Below are 16,950 nucleotides of genomic sequence, written 5' to 3' on the forward strand. Positions count from 1 at the left end.
TGTTGGTGTTGTACATAAAGATTTCCCCTTAGTATGGATAGAATATATTTCTTGCCACTAAAGGAAAGATGGTTAATGGGAAATTAGACTGATAAATGAATGTGAGAACTGTGTGATGTAGGGGGAAGAATTGGAATTAATTGTGATATGGGTTCCAATTTTTGCTTTAGCACTAGGTGTAGTCCCGAGTAATTTACTTAATTTTTCTTTAACACCTGGTTTCCTCATCTTTGGAAAAGAGAATGATAGTAATGCTTGCCTCACGATGAGCTTTGAAGGTTAACTAATTGAGACTAATATTTATAAACTCTAAAGCCCTACATATACTCATATTGATAATTTTTCTGAACTGTGCATTCCTCCTCTATCATTCTGATACTTGGCCAACACTTTAATAAGGGAAGAAGTGTGCAGGGCATGATTTCCATCTGTTCACAGATTAGTTTACTTCTTCCAGATTGGAGAGCTTCTTCCATCCATGCATCCATCCATGCATCCATGCATCCATCCATGCATCCATCCACCTATCCACCCATCCAACCATCCATTAATTGAGCACTAGCTACATGCTATCACTGTGCCATGGACAAAGGTTGCAAACATCGTGGACATGGTTTGTTTCTTAGAGATTTTGAACCTGTTGAGGGAGCAGAACTCAGCTTTTTTTTTTTTTTAATTGTTGTTGTCTTTTTTTTTTTTGTGAGGGCCACACCTGCAGCATATGGAGGTACCCAGGCAGGAGTCAAATTGGAGCTGTAGCTGCTGGCCTACACCACAGCCACAGCGACGCCAGATCTGAGCCACGTCTGTGACCTACACCATAGCTCATGGCGATGCCAGATCCTCAGCCCACTAAGCGAGGCCAGGGATTGAACCTTCATCCTCCTGGATGCTAGTCTGGGGTCATCAACCACTGAGCCGTGATGGGAATTCCAGAACTCAGCTTTTTAAGATCTGAAGAGGTAGAAAAAACTGAAAAATAATAACTAATTCAGGTAACATATTGTTTTGGACAGTTTCCAAGGAGGATAATTATCTAAAACCAGGCTGACATTTATTCTCTAGCTTCCCATGCTTGTTAAAATACTTTTCTTGCTGAAATACTCATTGAGCTAAATTTCATCTAACATCTGGCCATCGTATAAATATAACAATGAAAACATGTCTTGTTGCTTATACATTAGGTATAAATTTTAGAAATCTAATTAGTGTTTCATTTTCCCTGCATTTTCCCTTTTATTTTCTTTAGTGTGTGAGCAAATTTTGGGCTCCTGACTGGAATTATAAGCATTCAAATATTTTACACACACCTATCCAGCAAAAATCAACTAGATTGAGGTCTAGTGCTTTGTGGTATTTCCTAATGATTGTGAAATATTTTTTAAGTTCTTCATTTATTTATGCAACAGGCATTTACTGAGTAAAATGTCAAGCCTCATTCTCAGTGCTGAGAGTGGAGGATACAGAATAAATAAGACAGAGTCTTAGCCTTTAAGGAGTTTAAAGCCTAGTAAGGGAGACAGACACCTACACAAATGATTTCACTACAATGTGACAAATGCAATAAGAGAGGTACACATCCAGTGGTTTCCTAAGGCATCATTCATCACTCTTCCTTTGGGTTGCTTGTTACATAAATGACTGTCTTCAGTCCTTACCTGCAGGTCTGTAACTTCTCAAAATTGAGAGGTTCCAACCAAGAACCCAAGGGAGTAAACCAGTACTCATTGAGCCTATGTTATCCATCTGGGTAGGCAGAATTTGCCAAATGCCCTAAGGATGGATCATATTTAGCGATACTAGCCTCATCTGACTCACAGTTAAGTCTTCACGACTCTATAATGATAGCCAATATTCAACGGTCTATTTTGCATAGATGTGGACATTTAGAATTAAGCCCATGAAAACACAATTTTCACTGTCTACATCAGGGCCTACCACCGTGTGTACTCTGCAGGCTCTCAAAAATACATTTTATTCTATGGCTTTTACCACCATTTCATTTGCTGTTGATTGTACTCAAATATCCAAACCTTCTGGTCACTCTAAACGACACTCTTAGCATAGAACTTGCAAGAGCTATGGATGAATTTTTGAAGTCATCAAACGCAAAGTTTACCTTTCAAAACATTGAACAGTTTATTTGCACAAGCTTAGTAATATGAGATACAACATAATTCATGGAAATCGACCACAATGCTGCTACTTTAATAGATTATTCTAAATATTAGACGTTACAGTTTCAATCGCCTTTAACATTAGCTCAAACATTGGAATAACATTTCAGTTAATAAATAATTTTGAATATAACCATATGTTCAGTTTATTCTCACCAGTTTATCATGAATTACAATTTTATTGTGATTTGAGTCATAAAAATGATAAACAATTGTTTATATAGTTTCAAAAAATGCATGTTTATTTAATTAATCCCAAAGAGAATCTTGAAATACATTCTGATGGGTAATATAAAGTCAGCGTATTTTTTAGCTTTTGGATTTTAATATGCATGGGTAACACTATAAATGTTCTTAAGTTGAATATTTATTGTACATGTAGATGTTTATTTGATATGTATTTTCATAGGCTATTGTCATTTGCCAAAATGAGTGGCCACAGTTTTTCAGCCCTGAATTAAATGTCTTCTATGTATTTTAGAGAATTATGGGTTTCAAAAGCTACTGCTGTTTTGGGGGATCTGTAAAATAAAAACCAACGCAAATGCACACAATCTGTGGTTAAGAGAGTGAGTTTTATTACATTATACTTTCCAGGTAGTAAATACATCTTCCTAATAACTTTGATGCCATAAACGTATTATGAAAGACAGAATTACTTTCAGGCATAAATTATTCTGGATTTGCATATTCTATAGTGTTTATGATAAGAATTTATATTGGCTCTCTGCTGCTTGATAAGTTTGTCTATTAGGCTCGCACTGTCATTCTCAGCTGTCACAAAGGCAATTTCTGTATCAAATGTTCACACCATGTGGGAACAGTGTCAACAGGCTGCAACAAACAGCTTTGCTGGGATCGATTCTAGCATTTGAATTTGCTCTTCTATTTTGGAATTTTTTTGGTTCGTTATTGAGTTTAAACCACTAAGTCAGTTGCCTGGTTTCATGGCCTAAGAAGAATACTCTGTTCTATTTGGAATCATATCTCCAATAACGATATAGCTTCATTCCATCATACATGTTATCAAAATATTTCTAAAATCTTCAAGACTGAGCCACAGTTTAAGCCAACACCGGCCAACTGCATTAGGTAAAGGATCGGAAGACAGAAAAGTAGAAGAATTTATGAAAAACATCAAACAACAGAAACAAAGTGTAGGAATCTCATGTTTAAGCAATTATTTAAATACCAAAAAAAACCCTTCCTTCCACTGTAAAAGTTGAGATGAAAATGTCTTCTATAATGAAAACATACATACATAAAAATTCTGAGCCCCCCACTTTTCCCAATTTTAAGAAAGCCCCAAAAACTTAAAAAATGACTCTTACCCTTTGTACTCTTTGGATGAACTATATACATGTGCAGGGTAGGGACCACTTTACAATTTGGGGGCGCTTGTTGTACTTTTCCTTAGGGAAGAGATGGTTGGCATCGTTTCCTGGCTGGGTATAATTCATTTATGTCCTTCCAGTTTTTTCTCTCTGATCTCTTTTCTGTATATCTGTCAGCAGCCCTCTCCTGGGAGCTGCACGATGCACTTCATTAATAAGAAGGGATTAAAGGAAAAAGCCCCAGTCTCCTAATACACTTGGATAATTTGGTACCATCCACAAGGCAATAGACCCCTGCTGCATAGATGTCATTAGAAAGGTACAATTTCATTACTTTTTACTGGCAGAGCCTTGAGTGAAATACAAAATATGTTGTCTCATATGCGGGGAAAGAAAAGTGCAAAAGCATTCGTTGGCTGCATGCCCCTAAAAGAGTAGAATGCAAAAATGTATTTTACGGCTTTTACATTCATATTGCCTTCCCTTAGTCGTCCTTGCACTCATGCTTTTATTAACTCTTGAGCAAAATAAAGATTAAAAGAAAATCATTTATAATCTTCAATCCCAAATAAAATTTGTCTGTATTTTCTTAAACTAACATACCTGTTTTGAATACCTACTATGTGCCAGGTACTCTGCTTATTGCTGCAAAATGAATGACAAAAACATCATTCATGGTTTTTTTTTTTTTTCAGCACTAACTTATTGAATGCTTTACTTGGAAGTAAGTGTAAAAGTGAGTGTGTTAGACGTAAACCATATGGCTGAATAAAAATGATCATAAGCCAGTAAACTGTAGATGTATTCAGAAAACATTTCATTCTTTCCTTGTCAACCTACCTTATTTCTGAATGGACACGTTTGCCGATGGTTGGTAGCATTCTCTTTTGAATGGAATCACCTCAGTTCTAAGCCCTTGGTGGTATATTGTGCAAACATTTGAACAGGTGGGCATCAGCCATCCTTAGAAATGCACTTAGTTTCTAGAGATGCTGCCTTAAACAGGCAGCAACGTGCATCAGTGGTGGAGGGTATGGTGAGCCATGCCGCGGAAAAGGGGGCCTGGGATTTAAGTCCTTTCCCTAAAAGATGCCAGTGGGACTCCCAGACACTACACTAATGTGACGTCTCTCTAGGAACCTTGTGCATGACTTTCCTAGCACCGAAGAGAATCAGATTTAATAGTGGTCCATTATCTCACTGCCCCAGACACAAAATTGCCATTAACACTAAAAAGTGGCACCCGGTCACAACTGTGAGTGGGAGAAGAAAGCCCCTGATTATCAGCTATTGACAAACCACTCTTTGCAGTGTTAGGTTTTTGCTTTATTACTAGTTTTTGTTTAGTGAAATTGACTTTTGCAGCTCTTTATCTATGATAAAAGCTAGACTAGACAGTTAAGATGATAGAAACTGGGGTTTCCAGACACCATTTTACTGACATAAGGCAAAGCAGTAGAGGAAAACAAACAAACAAACAAACAAACTTCAAACAAACAAAAACGGGCTATTTTGACAAACGAGTCAGTAATCAAAACACTTGAAAAACATGTTGGGTTACGTACAGTATCTCTCTATACGTGAAGGATTGGTCATCCACTCAGCTTTGAATACAGAATATTTTGATGTCCTCAACCTTTTACTTTGTAATCATGTTGTTTCTTATCTCTCATGCACTTTAATTCATTAAAATATCATTGCATGCACAATGAAGATTATCAATAAATGTCATGAGAAGTGGGAGAGTAGCAGCGACTGGGACTGGCAGGACCAGTTTACACCTTCTAGAACGAGCAGAACTTAATAATTAACAAAAAGTCAGGACTTGACTAGTTATGCTCTTGTTATCAAAAATATGTCTCAGCTAATGTTTAAATATAGATAACCAACAAAATCCCCAGTTTTGCCAATAAATTAAAAAAATATATGCAAAATGGTTAAGTGGTTAAGAGTTTAGATTGTTAACATGCGGTGTTATTTGAGGATGCGCACTGAAAACAGATCAACTATTGAAACCAGTGTACAGATTTCCTTTTTCCTTGTGAGTTTTGTATGATGACAGATTTCCATCCACCCCCATAAGATCTTATAAGTCTGTTTGTCTTGAATCTCAATAGGCGACTTAAGATTTGGATATTTTATTAGGTGATCCCTGAACATTCTTCGAATTTTTGGGCTTTAGTTCCATATTACCTTAGGCATTAAGGAGGAGGAAGGAATATTACGAATTGAAGTTTGGGTTGGTTGTTGGGTATTTGAAATATAAATGAAAACAATTCATTAGCAATGACTCTTGTTAATATTCTTGTTGCCAAGGAAGTTTATGCATAAGGGATTATTTGTAAAAGAACAGGTTATATTTTTTTCTTGAATATGCATGACTCTCTGACGTATTGTCTTTTGCCATTGATAAACTTGATTTAACAAAATAAATACTTAAATGAGGATTGCCCACAATGATTTCATGGTAGAGGAGAAATAAACTGATAGGCATGCCTGTAAACTCAGTCAGACAAGGTTTTACAAAATCTTGACACGCGTTTTAAATGGATTATTAACGAATAGCAAATAGATAAATTAGATACATATTTGCTCTGGGGATACATCAAAAAGATTTTTTTAGAGATCTGAAATTCACTATAGGTTTTTTCCATTCCTCCTTGGTAAATAATGAAATATTTACTGTCTAGACTGAGTAATATGACATGAAACGACAAACCTGCACATGTCTAATTTATAACAAATCTGTTTCCTTAATGGGTGGAAGGAAATCTGAGGACAGTTCTGGGGGCTCCTGTCTGCTTTCAGTGCTCTCTTCTAGTCATACCGAAGATAACACCTCTCCAGATGGGTCTTTCCCCTTCTTCTCCTCACCCCGGTCAATATCGATCACGTGTACCACTCCAGGTTTTAGAATCAAGTCCTCGGTCTCAACCTGACTTCTGTTGTCATCCACCTCCATGTAGCTCCCTTTTGTTTGTTGGCTAGCTTTGCTGAAGGCTTCTTTGAAACGACGTTTGAGTTCAACATCTGGACAGAAGACATACTCATAAAGGCCGCCGGCAAGGACAGCTCCTATTATTGGTCCAACCCAATATATCTGGGGGAAAGATGGAAGAGTTATAGAGTGTAAGTAGACTAAAACTATTCCTTTGAACCATGCACAAATATAGAACTTAGCTGGTTTAAATTAAGACAGCAAATGTGTCATGAAAAAAAAAGAGAATTGGAAAGAAAATAAGAAAATACATTAAATCTACATCAGAGATCCATATATTACTAAGTAACATTTGAACAGAAAATAGGACTATTTCCTTTTTGCTTCTCCTGCATCCACTATTTATGTTCTTTCCATTTTCTGATAATCCTTAAAGTAAAGATAGTTCCTCTTTGGTGGTACTATAAATTGAGAAGACACTAAGACAGCTTCAACTAAAATAGAAAAAAAAAAAAAAAGAAATTCTGGAGAGTACTTATTTTCTTAATATTGCCATCTTACGTTGGTTTCCTGCATAATGACAATCATAGTACTGATTGTATCATGTGGGGCTTTAATTATTCAGTACAGCATGATAAATGGAATTCCAGCTCTACCACTTAGCAATTTTGTGACTGTTTACATTTCTTACCTAACTTCCTAAACCTTAATTTCCTCGTCTGAAAATTAGGGATTATAATAATACGTACCTCGTGGGTTGTCAGGATTATACTGAAATAATACTTGTAAAGTACTTAGTTCCAGTTTCATAATAACCTGCTCCATTCCATGTTTCCCAGACAATTTAAAGATACATAGGACTAGGCTGGCTAGAAGTCGCTTTTCTTATGTTACATGCTTTTCTCTCTAAAATTTGGTGCTTTGACTTGAGAGAAAACCTCAAGATCAGCCTTTTAATCTTCTTGCTGAGCGTTTTTATCCTTATGGTTTCTTACACTGACGACTTGGTGGAAAACTCTGTCCTGAGTTTATGAATGATTGTTAGTTCAGGATTAGCCATTCCATAGGATTTTAATTCAATATCTGGAAGTTGGTTTTTTTTTTTTTTTTAAATCAAATCACTTATGTGTCTAGAATAAACTAAGTTTTGAGTTTGGATAAACTTCACCGTGTGCTTTAAAGGCTGAAAAATATTAGACATTCATTCAATAGATAAACTTGAGCAAGAGAAACCCTGCTTTTTGGACACTCTCTGAACTAGCTTGTACACAGTACTTTTCTTGTATTAACTCATTTCATTCCAACAATGACCTTTAAGCTAGATATCATTAGTACCCCATTTTCTGGGTAAGAAAATGGACACTCTGAGGCTTGCTTAAAATGTCATGCTTAGCAGGTGGTTGAGCTGGGATTTCAAGTCTGTCTGATTTCAAATCTCTCTATTTTCCATTGCTACACTTCTCTCATTTGGTAAAAAAAAAAAAAAAAAAAAAAAAAAAAAAATCTGACGAATGCTTCCAGCTTAAAACATTCTCTGGAAATTGAGCTCACTTAGCATCCTCAGTGCAAAATCTAAAGAAAATTCAAACTTTAAGCTGAAGCTGAACACATATACTTAACAGGGAAATTGTTGATATAGAGTGGCACAAGAACCAAGTTCTTTATCTTGAACATGAAAGAAACCACGTGAGAATTTACCTTCTCTATGCCCTTTCAAAGGCAAAAAGAGAGCCCTCCTCTAAATGTCTTTGCTCTTTGTTCCTTTGGTAATATCTCATTAGGTATGTTTTCTATTCCAGGAGCTACAAATCCGGCAAGGGAGAAAAAAGACTGCTAAATAATTAAGACATTTCCCCCAAAATACTTATGAAGAGGACACTTAGCAGCATACTCTTAAAAATAAACAAATCTCAGTTTTAAGTTGCTATTCCCAAGGTCATAACGTCCTTTTAAAATTCACAAAGGTAAAGAATTTTTATGGCTAAAAATATAGAAAATCCAGAAAAGTATAAAGAAGACTAAAAAATGTTATTTCCCTACACACAAAATTCTTCATTAATATCTCATTGTTATTTCTAGTCTATTGATCTACAGATATACTTTAAATTAGTTGTTCATTTCACACAATCATTGCTACAAAATGAACATTCATTAAGTCTGTTATAAAATAGCAACAAGGGGAAACCTTTCATTCAATCAACAAACGAAACCTTTTCTTGCTATTTAAATTTTAGCTAGTTTACCGCAACTCACAAGTAATTATTGAAAACATATATTTTCGGAGTTCCTGTTGTGGCTCAGTGAAAAGAATCTTACTAGCATCCATGAAGATACAGGTTCAATCCCTGGCCTTGCTCAGTGGGTTAAGGATCCAGCGTTGCTGTGGCTGTGGTGTAGGCCAGTGGCTATAGCTCTGATTCAACCCCTAGCCTGGGAACCTCCATATGCCGTGGGTGAGGCTCTCAAAATACAATAAATAAATACAAATACAAATAAAAATTAAGCCTCCCTTGGGGAAAAAAAACATATATTTCACCCACATTTTGAAGTCCTCGTGGATTAAAAGTTGACATTTTTTTTCTAAATTTTAATTACAAAAATTGTTTGAATGTGTAGTTGAACTAAAAGTTGGACTTTTATCATAAGATCTATATATACTACCCATTAAAAATTTCCATTCTTATTGATGTGACAAATCTTTTGAGGCATAAATGGGAATATCAGTGGAAAAAAAACAATCTCATGGATGGTATTGTTGCCTAAGTTGTTACATGGCTGGTTCCAAAATCTTGTTTTTGATCACTCATATTGTTATTTATTTTATTTATTTTATTTTATTTTATTTTATTTTATTTTATTTTTTTGCCTTTTTGCCTTTTTGAGGGCTGCTCCTGTGGCATATGGAGGTTCCCAGGCTAGGGGTCGAATCGGAGCTGTAGCCACCGGCCTATGCCAGAGCCACAGCAACGCCAGATCCAAGCCCCATTTGTGACCTACACCACAGCTCACGGCAACGCCGGATCCTTAACCCACTGAGCTAGGCCAGGGATCGAACCCGCAACCTCATGGTTCCTAGTCGGATTCGTTAACCACCTCATGGTTCCTAGTCAGATTCGTTAACCACTGAGTCACGACAGGAATGCCACTTATATTGTTATCTAATGGTATAGATTACTTATAAAAATTTGGTACATGTTTCTCAGAAGTGAATGCACATAACAGTGGGGCAATATCTCCTCCTTTGCAAGGTACATAGTGGTTGAGTGAGTGTGACTGAGTCAGTAACCACTGTGTGCATGAGTGAAAACTTAATGACACCTATAACGGAAAAGAACCTGAGAAAGAATAGATAGATAGGTAGGTAGAGAGACAATATATATCTATATATATCTGAATCACTTTGCTGTATACGTGAAACTAACACAACCTTGTAAATCAACTATACTTCTATTTAAAAAAACCCTAAGGGAGTTCCCTTTGTGGCTCAGCAGTTAACCTGACTAGGATCCATGAGGATGTAGGTTCGATCCCTGGCCTAGCTCGGTGGGTTAAGGATCTGGTATTGCTGTGAGCTGTGGAGTAGGTCGCAGATGCAGCTCGGATCCTGCGTTGCTGTGGTTGTGGTGTAGGCCAGCAGCTGTAGCTCTGATTCGACCCCTAGCCTGGGAACCTTCATATGCCGTGGGTACGGCCCTAAAAAGCAGCAAAACAAAACAAACAAAAAACTTTTAAAAACTCCATAAATGACATATTCTTACATTCATGAATTAAAAATAAAAGGTATAACATAGCATTTATAACATAGAAAGAAAAAAAAAGTTAGCCCCATTTTAATTTGTTTGACATACATCTAATCTTTTAATTGATTATTGTAAGGTAGTATATAAGAGGACTTTAAAACTGCCACGGTATTTATCTAAGGGATTTAAATTTCGTTTTTGGTAGGAAACAATGGAAAAGAAATTGATTGTGGTTTTAGAAACATACTACTGCTCTCTGGAAGCGTTGTCCCCACATTAATAAGAAGGGTAGGCATGCGACCAAGAAATGTGTCTTTTCTGAAAGTCATTTATTTTTCCAGCTACAGTTATGGGGATAATAGCATAAGCATTTGCACTATTTTTTTTCTCACCATCTGTAGTTCAAATGCTTCCAATTTGCATACTATTAATTGGGTTCATGCTTCTGTAAACAAAAAAGGTAAATATTTTTGCTATGGGTACTGCTTTTAAGCATTTCTCTTTCTTTTCTTTTTTTTTCTTCTTTTCTGGAAGAATATTTTCTATTATTGCTGGGAATTATTTAGTTTTAATTCTTTAGATACCATATTCACTTCCCCACCCTGATTTTAACTTGTTCCAGATAGGCAACTTCCATGTATAATCTGTTCTGCCGAAGTCTTTCAGATACAGTGCCCAGAAACAGATATGAGATGAGATGTTTTGCAGCAGATATGTGCTAGTCTCTTCCTAGTTATATGAAAAATGTAATCAAGTGGAGGATGAGTGTCAAAGTTTGGAGGAAGAGAAACTAGTGAGCAAAATAATGGGGAAAAAAGAGCTTTAGGAGTTCCTGCTGTGGTGCAATGGCTCAGGTTGCTGCAGAGGCACAGGTTCAATCCTGGCCCTTGCAGTGGGTTAAAGGATTCAGCAGATTCAATTCCTGGCCTGGGAAATTCCAGATGCTGAAGGTGTGGCCATTAAAAAAAAAAAAAAAAAAAAAAAAAAAAGAGCTCTATGGGATGAAAACGGGGACAATGAACATGATGGTTACCCAGTGGTTTTCCCAATTTCCCATGATAACTGCAGGTCCAAAGGATCGGGCAGGGTTCATACTGGCACCGGTGTAATTGATCTATAGGGAAAAAGAACACAACTTCAGACATTGTTGAGACAGGGCTACAGACAGGTTATTCTTCACTGCAATTTGCTACCATTTGCCAAGTCAATTAGAGGAACTGTCAGATGTTAGCAGCCAGGTCAACAGTCTCATCACACAGTTAGCCAAATAATCACGTAAAATGGACAGACAAGGCTGGATACTAAAGAACTACAACTGTGACATACAACCTCTTTAGGCCAGCTCTAGGGTGACATGGATCAATTATTTAAATGGACTTAGAAACTTACTGCAAATAAATGTCCAATTGCAACAGAAAATCCAATTGCTAAAGCTATCGAACCAGTGACATCAGTCCGTTTGGAATCACAGCTAGCAAAAATAGTAAACACCAACTGAAATGTGATTATCAACTCTACCAGGAGACCATGACCAGCGCTAAGATTTCCATGAACCTAGAAAGAGAAAAATACTCCATCGGCATTAAGGCAGGAGAACACTTTCTGATGACATAACATTGCGAAAGGCACATTTTATCCCTGTAAAAATTGATGGTTAGTTTGAGTCTTTTATCCCACCCCAACTGAGACTCTCCCCCGCAAAAAAAAAAAAAACCAGAAAAAATAAATTCTACTCATTTTTTGGGCCAACACAGGTAATTAGTTACTCTTACAATGACCAAGCGGGAGTTTGTGGTGAATGTCTTTTTCTACAAAGAAAGCAAAATATGCCACTGCTGCATTTAACTTATAAAAGAGTTTCTCGAGGGTCTTGTAATTTTATAAGGCAATGATTAAGTCCTTTAATTAGATTTAATTAATATATATTTCAATTAAAATTTAAACTGTGTGTAGTTTTTTAATCAACCCTGGTGCTGAGCTATCAAATGATATTCCTAATCAGCAAAGTACAAAACTGGGATCAAATGCCAATTTACTTTTTTTTTTTTTTTCGGCTTTTTAGGGCTGCACTCTCAGCATATGGAGGTTTCCAGGCTAGGGGTCCAATCGGAGCTACAGCTGCTGGCCTAAGCCACAGCCACAGCAACGCCAGATCAGAGCCTCGTCTGCAACCTACACCACAGCTCATGGCAACACCGGATCCTTAACCCACTGAACAAGACCAGGGATCGAACCCGCAACCTCATGGTTCCTAGTCGGATTCGTTTCTGCTGCACCACGACAGAAACTCCCAATTTACTTTTTTAAGTGTGACCCTTGATATAGATCATTTAAACCTCATGTGCATGATAAGAAACAAAATTGTTCCTTCTGCTAGTGAACCAACAAATACTTGCAATAAAAATACCTTAAGTTAAATATATAGTCAGTATAGCCATTGGGACAGAGAGAGAGAGGAAAAAAACCAATACAATTTTGGTGCTACCCAGGCTTAGCGGTACTCAAGTCACTCAATATCAAGTAATGATTTCACATGATCTATTCAGGGTGGCTGGAATCAGTTTTCAACCCTCTCAAGAATCATCAGACATTCCCTGGGAATAGATTAGAAATTTTTAGGGAGGTCTTTGAGGCCACCAGGGTGTCCTTTAGTAGCCTATAAGAAGCCTGGAGTCCTAGTTAGAAAACAAGAGCTAAAGATGGTACCGTGGTGACCCCCAAGCCCCCCACCACACTGGGAGGGGTGACCAGGTAGAGAATCCCGGCTCCAATGATGGCACCCAGGCACTGGGCTGCGATGTAAAAGACTGACTTGGCGATGCTAATCTTCCTGGTGCACACCATGGCCACCGTGACAGCGGGATTGATGTGGCCGCCACTAATGTGGCCGAAACACTGTACCATCGTTGCAATGCTGAGTCCAAAGCAAAGGGAGATGAGAACCATATCAACAGGTAGGGGCTTTTCTGCTCCACCCCAGTTGATGGTGGATCCTAGGCTGAGGAGGACAAAGATAAGCATAGCCAGAAATTCCGCAGTGACTGCCTTCCAGAAAGCTTGAGTCCAGACCCCTTTGAAGGCCACCATGATAGTCTCTCTTCTACACAGAGGTCCACACTTCCTGAAAAGCAAAACAAATGGGCATCAGAAGCTACCAAACCTTATGCTTTGAGGTGAAGGTGTCCAGGCTGGTGGGAGGTGGGGAGAACCCGTAAAGGGTATTTGCATCCAAAAAAGAATGCTTCTGGAAAACCTCTTTACTTACTTAATTATCTCCTTAATGAACAGTCAGGAGATGGTTATTCTAATCCCCTTTGATTTAATATCCAACGATCATCCAGTTTCACAGCAAAATAATCTAAATTGTCTCAGAAGGGAAAATGTCTAAAACAAGATCCTTCAAGAAGAATAAAGTATATTTACCTTGTAATTAATTCCCTCACAACCAGTTTTTAGGTATAAATGTACTTCTTACATTAACAATGTCATTTACATTTGGAACCTGCAGCCATAAAAAGGGAGGGTTTTTTTTTTTTTTTCTCCCCCAGTTTTGCACTTTATGGTTCAAATGGCATTCTGAAAATGGATCTGTAGAGCTGACTCTCCCTCCTCTTCCCCAGTGGAGACTGGATGAAGGGGCGGCCTGGAAGGCTGTCTTTCAAGAAGGTGAATTCCTTTTGCGGGAGGGGACTTCTGGTGACCGGTAGGGGTGGTGGAGACCGGGCAAGCCCGAGCTGGGACCGTGAACTGGGCGGAGACGCTGCCGCGCTCTCCCCGGCCAGCGGGAGGAGTCCGGGAGTCCGCCGGGGTCCGGAGGCGGCGCGGGGACTTAGCAACCTGTCAACCGCGGGCCCCAGGGCACCCGGAGCACCTCTCAGAGGGCGGGGAGTGGCCACCCCTGGCCGGGGAGCGAGGTGGCCTCTGGGCAGCACCAGGTGCACGGACGCAGCGGCCCGCCCGCCGGCGTCTCAGGCGCTGGCACCTCGCCCTGGAAAGTGCATCCTGGTCTCCGCGGTGTTTTGCAGTCTTGAGGGACCCTCCCTTCTTGGGTCTGACTCGCCATCCCTGACTTTTACCACCACCCCCCACCCCACCCCCGTCTCAGACAAAACCTCCCCAAGGGATCCTGGCGGCCAGTGTGTGCCAGCAGCCCCTCTGGCTCCCTGCCCGCCCATTGTGGGGGATCGCGGCTTTGGCCGAGGTTGCGGACAAAGGTGTGCGCGCGGGGGGAGGGGGTGTTGGGGGAGGTTGGCCAGGGAGACAGTGGTCCTCGGAGCAGAAGGCTCTGGAGGACGGTTTTTTTACCTAGTGTCTTCTTGATGGCCTTCTCTAACTTCAGCTGATGCCTCTTCCTGGAGGAGTTTGTGTGCTCTTGGGGTTGGGGAGAGGGGGCGGGGGAGAGATGGGGGAGAGGAAGTGAGGAGCAGCAAGGCAGCCTTTGGGAGGGAAGACTCTTCCTCCCACTTATTTTCTTTTTAATGTCTTGGGAATCTTTGGAGCCGAAAAGGGATGGGGTTTGAGGATATTAATGCCAACGGCTCATTCTGGCAAGAAATGGCTAGGATTCCCCCTTGGGGGCAGTTACCTCTGTTACCCCATTATTCAAGACCTTTGCCTTGGATAGTGGTGGGAGCAGAGAATCGAGAAGAGCATTCAGCAAGACTCATCCCAGAGACTGTGAAAAGGGTTAGGCAAGAAAGCCACCTATGTTAACGAATTAGAATTATTGCAGCTTTGACACATTACTGAGCTGGGGGTGGGGGGAAGCTTCCTCCCCATCACGTACAGTCCCCAAGAGCAGTGGGGAAACGCTGTGCCAGCAAGGGCCAGGGCAACTTTGTCTTGACCTTTAGGATCTCAACTCAGCCCCCAGTTTGGCATGGGGCTTGGCTTCAGAGTTGGGAAGAGAAACCCATTTTCTGCCCGAGCCCAGATAGCTCCAGAAGGAACCGGCCTGTCCTGTCCCCAGCGTCCACTGCCCCAGGGAACATCTCTAAGTGAATCCTGCAATTAGGAACCCCCCATAGGGAGGATCCTGACATCAGACTCTCTAGAGGAAGAGAAAATGAAGAGACAAAAGCAGCACTTGGAGCAGAGCAGGGAGGGTACCCTGGAGAGAGATTACCCGTATCCCCAAAGGAGAGGAACTCACAAGTGGAAAAAGAAGTTACAAGAGTGGCCTCTGCACTCACCAGCAGCCCAGTGCTGCAGCCGGGATGGCAGAGGGCAAGATGCTAGGTCAGGTGCGGGTCCTCTGTGGCCGGATTTAGTGGGAAAAAGGAAGAGGATAAGGCGGGAAGCTAAGGAAGCTGGGGTGGGCAGGACGAGGCAGGTCCCATTCGGTAGCACAGGGATCCCGGGAGAGGCGGGCCTTGGGGACAGGCCCCCTCCCTGCTGCACCCTCTCCCCTCACCTCTCCTGATCACTCTCTGCACATCGGCCTCAGTCTCCAGAGACCTAATCTATGATGCTCAGTTGCTCTCTCAGCTTCAAACTTTCATCAGCCAGACAAATTTAAAAAAAAAGGAAAAAGAAGAAACCACCATACCCCACCCCCCCAACCCCAAACAGATAAATATACTCCTTAAGCGTGCATTTAGCTTTCTTTGAAAACCCACAAAATCAGATCTTTTTCCAGGACAGAGTGACCAGGCTCGTTTTCTCTGAACCCCCAAATTCCCTGGCAGCCCACACATACCTCTGGCTGGACAATGGCTCACCCCAGTGTCTGTCTCTCACAGCCCCTCCCTCTAATTATTTACCGGTCTGTATTCACACTCCCTGGAAATGCATCAACACCATTTGTTTTGCTTCTTTTGCCCCAGAACAAAGGGGGTTTGTTGATGTGACTGGGTTCTACTGAGCTGGGACACTTACTTTCTAGCTGAACACCCAGTCTGATCCACTTCTGGATGGCTGGGCTCCTGGGTGAGTAAATTTTCTGCTGAAAAATACTACAGAGAGCTTTACCTCCATAAGGTCATTTTCTTGTGCTTTCACAGGTCTCCAATCTATGAAGGATTTTGCCACAAAGCATCCTATTTCTTCTGCCCTCTCTCTGCCTCTTTTCTAAATATGCCCAGTACCCACCTCTGAAAGAAGCACCCACTTGCCCTAGAGTTTCTTCTAGATTCTGCCTGAGGAGGCACACATATCTGTAATAAAAAGAGTCAGAGTTTCATCTTTTGGCCCCAAGCATTGTTCCCTTAAGGCAAAGAAGGACTTACCCCCACCGCCTGGCTGCGGGTCTGTCACTCATGCCTCCCCTGGCCAGAGTGCCACGCTCATTGCCTGCCCCTCGGCTCCCAGTGAGCTGGGAGTCAGATTACGGCCACTTGTCTGATTGGGTTTTTGGAGTCTAGGGGTGGAAAGATTCTGCACCATGTGGCAATCGCTGTTATATTTGAACTTGAAATGACTTTCTCTACCTGATCACTCTAGACCCAAGGCATTTCAGGAACACAAAACGCTGGCTCATATTTTGTTTCTTTAGCTGGTCCTCCTTGGAAATGATGATTTCCCCAAATCTTTATTGGAGTGCCTCCCACCCCAGAGAATCGCCGAGAATTTGCCTTTTGGGGGTTATGGGTGTATTTGAAGTTGGGCAACGTTAGAGCATAGATTTGCATTATCCAGCATTTTAGATGAATTGAGATTAGGCTGTGATGCATTTGTTTCTGAGTGGCAAATTACCCAGTGGGTTCTGTTGGAAGTTTTTGATATGACAAGCAGTTTTTTGAGCAGAGTGAATACTGAAGGTC

At 40.4% G+C, this 16,950-nt stretch overlaps 1 protein-coding gene and 1 long non-coding RNA gene across 14 annotated transcripts in view; one reads left to right on the plus strand and one right to left on the minus strand.

Moving 5' to 3' along the window:
* Positions 1-2,114: 2,114 nt before the first annotated feature.
* On the minus strand, positions 2,115-16,471 carry AQP4 (aquaporin 4). Of its 13 annotated transcripts, XM_084957963.1 has the most exons (7): positions 16,067-16,344; positions 15,382-15,443; positions 14,495-14,560; positions 12,896-13,310; positions 11,579-11,743; positions 11,223-11,303; positions 2,115-6,611 (listed from the first exon to the last, which is right to left on the minus strand). In XM_084957963.1, exons 4-7 carry the CDS (start codon positions 13,274-13,276, stop codon positions 6,333-6,335), a joined length of 906 nt encoding a protein of 301 aa, XP_084814089.1. In that variant the 5' UTR covers positions 13,277-13,310; positions 14,495-14,560; positions 15,382-15,443; positions 16,067-16,344; the 3' UTR covers positions 2,115-6,332.
* Positions 16,046-16,950, plus strand: part of LOC146402778 (uncharacterized) — a 68,681-nt gene continuing 67,776 nt past the window's right edge. Inside the window, exon 1 of the long non-coding RNA XR_014807788.1 lies at positions 16,046-16,117. This is a non-coding gene — a long non-coding RNA (uncharacterized LOC146402778). The remainder of the gene's footprint in view (positions 16,118-16,950) is intronic.

Source organism: Sus scrofa, chromosome 6, assembly GCF_054392235.1.
Source record: "Sus scrofa isolate SSC_HxYL_T2T_F1_AM1 chromosome 6, Sscrofa_HxYL_maternal_Yorkshire_Landrace_v2.0, whole genome shotgun sequence".
NCBI lineage: Eukaryota > Metazoa > Chordata > Mammalia > Artiodactyla > Suidae > Sus > Sus scrofa.

Excerpts from the sequence above, each read along its gene's own strand:
- AQP4 (XM_021093187.2), bottom strand. The coding sequence starts at position 16,448 with ATGAGTGACAGACCCGCAGCCAGGCGGTGGGG. Across the intron at positions 13,311-16,416 it reads CCCGCAGCCAGGCGGTGGGG|GAAGTGTGGACCTCTGTGTA; the intron begins GTAAGTCCTTCT and ends TTTGCTTTTCAG. Across the intron at positions 11,304-11,578 it reads CAATTGGACATTTATTTGCA|ATCAATTACACCGGTGCCAG; the intron begins GTAAGTTTCTAA and ends TTTTCCCTATAG.